Genomic DNA, 10,000 nt, shown 5'->3' on the forward strand with positions numbered 1-10,000 from the left:
ATTTACACACTGTTTTAAAACAAAACTGAATTATACAGTATATAGTGCGAAATGAGTTTATAATCCATTCTAAACTCAGCTGTGTTCTTGATTAGTCTGCAGAGTGTGTGTGTGTGTGTAGACGTGATGCAAACGCTGCTGTAATCTCACACTTAATCTACCGCTTTAATCTCAATACAGCTGCTGTCAGTCAGAGGAAGATGATCGACAGCTCAAGATGATTGACAGCTCAGTTCTTCTGCAGAAATCTGGATCAGTGTGTTGTGATTGGTCGAGCGCTTCGAGTGTGTTTGGGAAATGTCCCGCCCCTTACCATAACCGCCAGTTTAACACACTACTAACTCACTCAACCAGGCCCCACCCCTTTATTCAACCAGGCCCCGCCCCTTTATTCTGCGTATTAATTATTATAATGAGGAATATTGTGACGTGTTCCCGGAAGAAACTCAAGACTACAATGGAGGCGTTTCAGGAGTTCAGGAACACTGACACTGATATAGAGAAGAACTCAACATTACACACTAAACACAGATGAACTCAAGGGTCTCAGACTTACAAGCTGAATGATGTTGGTGACGCTCTGCCAGTTGGCGAGTTTGATATTATCTCCTCCATCAACCAGACCTTGATAACCCTGAATGAGAGAGAGAGAGAGAGAGGCAGAGAGAGAGACAGAGACAGAGAGAGAGAGACAGAGAGAGAGAGAGACAGAGAGAGAGAGACAGAGAGAGACAGAGAGAGAGAGAGAGAGACAGAGAGAGAGACAGACAGAGAGAGAGAGAGACAGAGAGAGAGAGAGACAGAGACAGAGAGAGAGAGAGAGAGACAGAGAGAGAGAGAGAGAGAGAGAGAGAGACAGAGAGACAGAGAGAGAGAGAGAGAGAAAATCACACAAGCTCTGTGTCTCTCGCCCAGCAGAAGTTTTATAAAATAAAAAATCTAATTTAATTCTTACTTTTACTAAACTCTTAAAACTTGTACTACATCCCGACCAACTTCACCTATTTTTTTCCTTCTTGTCAGATAAATAGACATTTTCGCTTTTCCAATAACAAAGGGTTCGTTGCCTAAACAGCAAGTTGCCCTTTTTTTCCCCAAAACTTGAGAGAGAGAGCGAGATTAATTATTCTACTTTCCTTTTTAATGTACGTATATGTGCTATGATTGGAAAAGCTTTGGCAATACATTGAAACACTTGTCATGTCAATAAAGCACATTTTGAATTCTTTTAATTTGAGAGAGAGAGAGAGAGAGAGAGAGAGAGAGAGAGAGAGAGAGAGAGAGAGAGAGAGAGAGAGAGAGAGAAAATCACACAAGCTCTCGCCCAGCAGAAGCTCCTACCTCATAGATCAGGTAGACTTTGGCGCCTACAAAGATGCCCATGCGTGTTACAGCTCGAACAGCAGCATTCATACCTGCAGAAACCACACACACACACACACACACACACACACACACACACACACACACACACACACACACACACACACACACACACACACACACACACACAAAGATGCATTTAATGCATAAAGTGCATTAGAGTTTATTGCAACAACTACAGGTACATGATTTGACAAACTGTGTATGCAATGCACAATGCAATCTGGCAACACACACATCATGCAGAGCCAACTAACGAGCAAACACTTCCAGGAACAAACAGGAGCAGCAGAAGAACACACTGGATAGACATGACAGAGAGGGCTGCCCAAATAACTTACATAACAGTCATTCATGCATTACTTCTGCCCCAGATACTCTCATTTAACACTGACAGAACTGAGGAAATCAGGAACTGACACAAAATACACCTTCAGCATTAGTGTCGCGTGCAGTGCAGGAGTTTAGCAGTGTGTGCACGAGTGGAGTACTCTACAACAGGTAGTAAGACACGTTTCTATATTTACACATTGCTTGCATGCAGATGAACTGAAATTGAACAATGTGTGAGACGCGCACTCTCGCGTCCGAAACGCTCTTTGTCCAGAATGTTTGTTTGTCCAGAATGATGATGATGTTGTTGTTTACCCTGCGCGTCCCCGCCGCTGGTCAGGACCGCGATGGCTTTCCCCGCGCCGCTCATCCGCAGCTTCTCAAAGTCCACATGCATGATGGAAGATCACTAATATAAACCCGTAACAGAGGAAAAACACTCGCACTGGTTCCCAGTTCAAAGCTTCTGACATTCACCGCACGTAGCGCACGAATTGTGTCGGCGGCGCGCACGTACACGCGCGTCGCTCCGCCTCTTGATTGTTCTGCGCGCTCCCGCCTCGAGCTATACTTTCTGCTCGTTTGCGAATTATCTCCACAATTAGACGAATATTAATATGATCGAATAGATATTGGACTTAAACTGAGTAATGAAACAATTAATGCAATGGAGAACTGACCACGAGACTGAACTAATGCTGACTGAAGCGGATCATTTCATGACATAATGTGTAATGTTTTAAACTTAAAAAGTTAATGAGTTAAAAGAGGAATGTTGTTTAGTGAGAGACAGTGGAAAAACATGAACCTCTTCTGTAACCCTTAAAAAGCATTATTATGCGAAAACGGAGTCATACAAAACACTTGAATTTATAAAAAATGTATATCACAATTCTGCATTTTGTATAAAAATAAATAAATCATACATCTAGTGCATCAATAGCCTATCCTTTCCCACAGCTGAGATGTGTTCTGAAGTCAGAGAGTGGTAAAACACCTTTAAGTCTGTGGAAAATAGTCCAGTTATCATACATTTTGCTTTATGGATATGATATTTCCCAAAATTAAAATTGTACTTATATTATCCATTTCCAGGAAACCGGTTTCACAATCCATAAACAAGACCATTATATCAGTTATAGTGACACATTTGTAAAACACCTAAAAAATAAACAGAGAAACTTTGGACCGAAAATAATTTGGTATTTATTACAACTAAAAAATAAATGTACAATTGTTTCTGTTTCCTCTTTACAAAAAACAGCATGATGGAGAAACCCCTTCTTTAAACTTACTGATTCAATCATTTCATGGATAATATCTATTTATTATTTTAAAGTGAGTTTTTTTTTTTAAACTTGATTAGGAATAACATTTATTAATATCTGACGAACAGTAGTTTTGTCGCCCTCTGCTGTTGCTCCTGTGAACTGAGCGAGCGGACACGCGCTGTTGTCATAGACGCGGAGTGACGCGCATGCGCAGTGACTGATTACGGAAAGCAGAGATGTGATGTTCACCAGACGCGTTCGGGATCAATATTGACGCACTTACAAACAAAACCTTAATATTTATCAACATGAAATTAACCCGGAAACTAGTTCTGGCTCGGGCTAAAGCATCGGACCTGGAAAGTGTGAAGAAATTAAACTGTTGGTGTGTTTTCTGCGGTTTGTTAGCTGCTAGCCTCATGAAAACCTGTCATTTAATTAAGATTTTTCATTTCACATTAGTCTGTGTTGTTGGGTTTATCCTCAGTGTGGATTTACATGAAGATATTTACTGAATAACTGTATTCTATAATAATTTCTTCGTGTGTTTCAGGGGCTGTAACCTGACAGACGTGAGTATTGAATATCTTTTCTTCTTTTTAATGTGTAAAATACCATTATATTACAAATAAATACCATTATATTATAACACTGTTATCTATGGAAGACCATTTCTGTCACACAAGAAAAAAAACAGGCTTTGGTAAATCTTAATTGTTACATGAAGTCAAAATTATGACATACCAAGTCATAATTACGAGATTAAAATGTCGAAATTATGATATAAAGACTTAGTATGTTAATTTCCAATTTTCATCTTAGAAATATGACTTTGTAATGTCATCATTTAGTGCTGTCAAATAGATTAATCGCATCTAACAAAAGTTTGTGATGTGACAAAATATAAAAAAATATAATGTGTATTTGACAGCACTACATAATTTTTTATGTCATAATTATGATTAACAAAGTCATGATTAAAAAATCATAACAAATTATGATTTATGTGGCGTAAATAGGCTTTCATAGCTAGCATTGCTAATACTGTTGTACTGAATGATTTCCATATTCATATACCATAGTACAATTGTAATCAAAATGATTCAACCTCCATTACAAATCAGGTTTATTGGCAAAATACACAGACGTTCAGCTGTTAGCGATGAACAAATCAAACAGAAGTGATTAAAACAGCTCAACACAACGAATGTTCCTCGATATTTCCCCAAATTAAACAGAAAACACAACTTTTCATGACTTCTGCAGTCTCAGAATTATTCACCCCCCTGAATATAATCCCTCAGAACAGCCCAGATGTGCAGAACAGGTGTTCTCTCTAATCAAGGGCTTCATTAGCAGCACCAGGTGTGCTAGAGCTAGAACACATGACATATCTGAACTGGCCAGGTTTGATGAGCGTCACGTTTGACTATATTTTAGAAATATGGATAGTCCAAAAAGAATAGTCCAAGAGAAGTGAATGATTAATTTCGATTACAACTGTATACCCTTCTATTATATAATATGACATTTATTCAGTGCACTGCACATATAAATGTAAGGTTTATGTGTTCATTTTCCCACAGATCTCCATATTTGAGCAGATTCCTAATGTCGAGGTTCTCACACTGAGGTTTGTTTTAAGCTTTCTGGGAATAATCGATTATAAATCTCGTATATCTCCGAATCTACAGGCACCAATGCTACGTTTTTCTAAATGTCATAATCATTTGTTAACAAGCATGTATTCAATACTTTAATGAGCTCATTGTTTCTGCCTTAAATTATTACATTGTTTAAATTAATACATTTTAATCTTAACTGTGATTTTGTATATGTACATTTCTGAAATACATAACTTCCTCTGATGTCAGATCACTGTAAGCTGTAATGTGGACTCATGCTCTCTCTGTAAAGCTTCTGAGATGATGTGTGTTGTGTAAAGCGCTGTACAGATACACGTGGATTGAGTTGAGTGTGTGTAACGGCGTCTCTCTCTGCGCTCTCAGTGCGAATCACATCTCGTCTCTGGAGCACATCTCGTCCTGTCAGCATCTCAGCGAACTCTATCTGAGACGCAACGACATCCCCTCGCTGTGTGAACTCCGGCATCTGAGAGGTCTGAGTTATCTGAAGGTCCTGTGGCTGGCGGAGAACCCGTGCTGTTACACCACTGACCCCAACACGTACCGGCTGACCATCATCAGAACCCTGCCCGGACTGCACAAGCTAGACAACCAGGGTGAGCCGAGCCACACTAGCCACGTCTACATTACCCCTCACATTGCGGATTGAAAATACGCCCGACGGAAACACGTCAATTTCGCAAAAACTCCCCTTTATCACATTCTATATTTATGTAAGTGAGGAGAGCAAAATAAAGACATATTCTGAATAATATTTCTCATTCAGTGACAATTTGGGACCAAAAATGATTCATAACTTTGAGCTGATCATGTTTTGCTGAAGTGTTTTGTCTTTAATTGCTAATGCTCTTTTTACACACAGACTGAACACAATGAAGCATTGCTTGGTGATTGGTTGAGCTAAACTGGTATTATCTAATTGTGTAGTTAAATTTAACAGCTGACAGATATTCAACATAATTCATGTGTGAGACAGTCTAACAGAAGGACGGACAAAACCAGTCAAATATCAACTTTGAGAGTTCTTCTCATATTATATTACCATTTTCTAAACTATAGCGAATAACCTGTGATAATGTGAGAAATGTTGAATACATTTTGGTTTGACTGTATATATGTATATTCATGAGTTTGTTCTGTCAGTTGTTACAGAGGAGGAACTCGCACAAGCATTAAAGGAAGGGGAGGAGCTTGTGAGCCCTCCAGGCCCCGCCCCCACCAGCTCAACCAATGGCCTTACAGAAGCAGAGTCTGAGACTGACCCTCTTAATTACAGCATGGAGGAAACCAAGTAAGATCTGACCTCTGTTTCTGCTGTGTGTGTTGTGTGGATGTGGAACTGAACACACACTCTCACACTGATTTCTGTGCAGTAAAATTCGAGCTCAGCTGGGAATGAAGCTTCTGCCCAGAGACAAGTTTCCATCGCTGTCGTCCCCGAGAGAGGCCGGAGACAAGAGGAAGGTACGAACACTCATTCAACAGCAGCTCATTTCAACATAGACTTTATAACACACACCATTTTCTTTTAAAAACACATGGAGAATATTATAATATTCTGACCATTATTATATTCTGCCATACAACAGATCTCTTAACATTATGGATTATATTACCTACTGTACAACTGGTTTTATGGAAAGTTGAAAGTAATGTTTTGTTACTTTTGTACTTTTTGTCTGTTTCCTGGAGAAGAGAATTTTGATTTAGTAAAAAGTAATTTAGTTCAAAAGTAAAAGTAACTTTAAAAAAAAAAAAGTAACAAATATTAATGTGTAAATGGATAAAATAATGCATTACTCTGATTACATAATGCACGTTACTTGTTACATCGAAAGTAATCTGATTGCATAATACACGTTACTTGTAATGCGTTACTTTAATCGTTACATCAAAAGTGATTTGATTGCGTAATACATGTTACTTGTAATTCGTTACATCTCAAAAGTGATTTGATTGCGTAATACATGTTACTTGTAATTCGTTACATCTCAAAAGTGATTTGATTGCGTAATACATGTTACTTGTAATTCGTTACATCTCAAAAGTGATTTGATTGCGTAATACTTGTTACTTGTAATGCGTTACTTTACTCGTTACATCAAAAGTAATCTGATTGCGTAATACATGTTACTTGTGATGCGTTACCCCCAACACTGCTCATATCTAACTCATCTGTGTTCCTGGTTTCAGTGTCACACATTAGAGGCCGTTCTTCTCCTGCTGAAGGATTTGGACGTCGAGGAGCTGAAAATCGTTCAGTCAGTCACAGAGAGCAAACTCAGATCCCGCAGTCGACAGAGAGAGAGATCTCCCGTCTGCTCATGAACTCGCCAGCGGAAAACACCTTTAAACCAGCGGCCCACGAGCAAACACTTCATATTCGGAAAAATACACATTTATACATATTTCAGTAACACTTTACAATAAGGTTTTATTTGTTAATGCATTTGCTAACATGAGCAATATATTCCTTTCTGCGTTTGTTAATGTTAGTAAAAATACAGTTCATTCATGCTAGTTCACAGTGCATTAACTAATGTTAACATTCAACTTTTGATTTATAAACTGTATTTGTTAATGCTGAAGTTAACTTTAAGAATATTAAGTGCTGTAGAATTATAGTTCATTTCAACGAATGCGTTTTATGTTAATAAACAAAACCTTATTGTAAAGTGTTCTATAATAAATGTCGCGTTATTTGTTTTTATGCTCAAGCCAGAATGTCTCAGATATTAACATTTCATAGTCATTTTAAACAACGCCAGATCACTGCGGTACTTCAGGTCAATTCCTGTACGGGACAAAACCAATGAATAATGTAAAAAGCTTTTGTTTTTTTGAATCTTTCATGCTCACTTGTGATTGATACCAAGTTGCCTTTGCTGTTCAAACTCCTGTTTTGGAGAAAACGTTTTGCTTCGTAATGATCTAAATGAAGTGGAACAACATTTTGTGTTGAAATAATACATACGAGAATGTATTTTTCTATGTAAATAAATTCGGATGCACAAGAATATTTATTGTTTCCATCATGTTCCTACACAATTTTACAGAATACTGTACATGATTAAGTGTCGCTTAAACCCTAAATCTGCCATGTTTCCTTGAACATGAAGCACAAGACCAAATCATTTATGATACAAAGTTGACATGTTATTTATCATAAAGACCAGGTGCCATTCACGTGACGTCTTCCAGGTTTCATTCCACATCGTTTTTCTCCAGAAAGTCAGTCAGGGTCCCGTTATCCACCGGAATGAGGAGATATTCCACCCCGTCGGTGCCCTGACACACAAATAACGCTGCTTTAAAGAGAGAGTTCACCCAAAAATGAAAATTAACCCCTTGATTTACTCACCCTGAAGCCATCCTAGGTGTTTATGACATTCTTCTTTCAGACGAATACAATCTGAGTTATATAAAAAAATGTCCCGGCACTTCCAAGCTTAATAATGGCAGTGAATGGATTTTTTTTTTTGAAAGTCCATTAAAAGTGCATCTATCCATGATAAAAGTGCATCTATCCATCATAAAAGTGCATCTGTCCATCATAAAAGTGCATCTGTCCATCATAAAAGTGCATCTATCCATCATAAAAGTGCATCTGTCCATCATAAAAGTGCATCTATCCATCATAAAAGTGCATCTATCCATCATAAAAGTGCATCTGTCCATCATAAAAGTGCATCTGTCCATCATAAAAGTGCATCTGTCCATCATAAAAGTGCATCTATCCATCATAAAAGTGCATCTGTCCATCATAAAAGTGCATCTATCCATCATAAAAGTGCATCTGTCCATCATAAAAGTGCATCTGTCCATCATAAAAGTGCATTTTGATGGACTTTGATGGACTTCCTAAAAAATACACCCATTCACTGCCATTATAAAGCTTGGAAGATCCAGGATATTTTTTTATATAACTCTGATTGTATTCATCTGAAAGAATAATATCATAAACACCTAGAATGACTTGAGGGAGAGTAAATCATGGGCTAATTTTAATTTCTGCACATATGAACAGGACAGGCGAGTTCTGACCTTCTTGGTTCGGATGAGTTTGTGATCTCTGAACTCGGTGAGTTGCGTGCGCAGAGTGATGTCACTGTTCACCAGGAAAGACTCGCGACAGCGCTGGTAGAAATCCTGGAAAGACAATCCTGAACAAACAACAAAAAATGAAGTTTTAACACACAGGAGCTCGATCATAAATGAACTCGTGGCAGTGACGGTGTTTTACCCGTGTACGCAGGGTTGTCCTTGTTCTCCAGCTGAAACTCTGCCAGTAATCTGAAGATTCCTCTGCAATTTACAGACAATACAAAAATTACTATTGTTCTATTTTTGTTCACATTTTTATAATCAATATTGGATTGTTTTAATTACTGGTGTATGACTGCAAAAAGTTAAAACATTTTTTTCATCCGAATGTCATTTTCATGTCAATTTCTGCCTTTATAAATCCAGATTTACTTCAGAAGCAGCATGAAATCAGTCTGTACCAAGCAGCAACCTTCCAGTCTCTCTCATGCACACACACACACACACACACACACACACACACAATAACACTCTTCAATCCAACACTGAAGAGACTTAAACTGCAGTTCATCCACTGGCCACTAGAGGCCGGCTGCAGAAGAGACTCAGTCCCATAGACCTCCATGTTAAAATGCTCAACTTTACAGCAGAAATAAACATGTTTACAGTCTGGTACAAAAAGTGGTTTTGGTCTATATCGCTAATGTTGTCCTTCATGACGACTGTGAGGCGGGTGAATTATTTTATAACTCATCCGTTTAAATTATATTAAGCCTTAAAGTTCTGCATAATTAAGGGTGTGGCCACTTGAGTGACAGGTGGATTGCCACTGATGTCACTACTAGCCGTTTGTCTGCTGTCTGTTAGCGTCACGTCACCTCAGCTAATCCGCCTCGCTGCACATTTCTGTTTATCCGGGAGTGACGCTGCCAAGATGGCGACGGCCGGCTCCGCCCACTTTGGGCTTCAAAAACGCTCTTCAGAACCACTACGGGTGACGTCACACACACTACGCCCAGGTGTTTTATACAGTGTATGATCTGTACGTGCGTTTGATTTGTGATTGAGGCTAGTGTCATCACCTGGCGTTGGGCGTGAGGCTGCGCAGCACGTGTGTGAGAGAGCTGAGCGCTAGCGCCCCCGTCTGGCGCACGAGCAGAGAGTTCTCGTACGACGTCTCCTCAGCGTACGGCAGGTACGTCGTGGTTTCATACCACAGCCAGTTGAACATGCTCATCTTCGCCTGATCCCAGACTGAAGCACACACACCAGGGGTTATTACAGACAGTATCAGGGATGAGATTTCTCTCCATCTACTCAACA

The 10,000-nt window shown here is 39.0% G+C and overlaps 3 protein-coding genes across 7 annotated transcripts in view; 1 reads left to right on the top strand and 2 right to left on the bottom strand.

Moving 5' to 3' along the window:
* pfklb (phosphofructokinase, liver b) overlaps nucleotides 1-2,406 on the bottom strand; it is a 20,974-nt gene extending 18,568 nt beyond the window's left edge. For 2 of the 4 annotated variants that reach the window (XM_082155813.1, XM_082155814.1), the window contains exons 1-3: nucleotides 1,963-2,406; nucleotides 1,342-1,415; nucleotides 557-634 (exon numbers count right to left, since the gene is read on the bottom strand). In XM_082155813.1, coding sequence (XP_082011939.1) covers nucleotides 557-634; nucleotides 1,342-1,415; nucleotides 1,963-2,113 — 303 coding nt within the window. In that variant the 5' untranslated portion in view covers nucleotides 2,114-2,406. Of the gene's footprint in view, nucleotides 1-556; nucleotides 635-1,341; nucleotides 1,416-1,724 lie in introns of all 4 variants that reach the window. The other 2 variants (XM_082155815.1, XM_082155816.1) reach the window with 2 other exon arrangements.
* Nucleotides 2,407-3,187: 781 nt separating this feature from the next.
* cfap410 (cilia and flagella associated protein 410) lies at nucleotides 3,188-7,652 on the top strand. Its single transcript, XM_082155992.1, has 7 exons — nucleotides 3,188-3,372; nucleotides 3,541-3,559; nucleotides 4,574-4,620; nucleotides 4,997-5,229; nucleotides 5,777-5,924; nucleotides 6,007-6,097; nucleotides 6,827-7,652. Exons 1-7 carry the CDS (start codon nucleotides 3,296-3,298, stop codon nucleotides 6,959-6,961), a joined length of 750 nt encoding a protein of 249 aa, XP_082012118.1. The 5' UTR covers nucleotides 3,188-3,295; the 3' UTR covers nucleotides 6,962-7,652.
* The window catches only part of orc2 (origin recognition complex, subunit 2), a 10,988-nt gene continuing 8,622 nt past the window's right edge, over nucleotides 7,635-10,000 (bottom strand). For both annotated transcript variants that reach the window (XM_082155858.1, XM_082155857.1), the window contains exons 13-16: nucleotides 9,760-9,931; nucleotides 8,877-8,938; nucleotides 8,678-8,796; nucleotides 7,635-7,921 (exon numbers count right to left, since the gene is read on the bottom strand). In XM_082155858.1, the coding sequence (XP_082011984.1) occupies nucleotides 7,838-7,921; nucleotides 8,678-8,796; nucleotides 8,877-8,938; nucleotides 9,760-9,931 (437 nt within the window). In that variant the 3' untranslated portion in view covers nucleotides 7,635-7,837. The remainder of the gene's footprint in view (nucleotides 7,922-8,677; nucleotides 8,797-8,876; nucleotides 8,939-9,759; nucleotides 9,932-10,000) is intronic.

This window comes from Leuciscus leuciscus, assembly GCF_965113295.1.
Source record: "Leuciscus leuciscus genome assembly, chromosome: 23".
Lineage (NCBI taxonomy): Eukaryota > Metazoa > Chordata > Actinopteri > Cypriniformes > Leuciscidae > Leuciscus > Leuciscus leuciscus.

Coding starts and splice junctions, on each gene's coding strand:
- cfap410 (XM_082155992.1), top strand. CDS start 3,296: ATGAAATTAACCCGGAAACTAGTTCTGGCTCGGGCTAAAGCATCGGAC. Junction 5,925..6,006: donor TACAGCATGGAGGAAACCAA/GTAAGATCTGAC, acceptor ATTTCTGTGCAG/TAAAATTCGAGCTCAGCTGG. Junction 6,098..6,826: donor AGGCCGGAGACAAGAGGAAG/GTACGAACACTC, acceptor TCCTGGTTTCAG/TGTCACACATTAGAGGCCGT.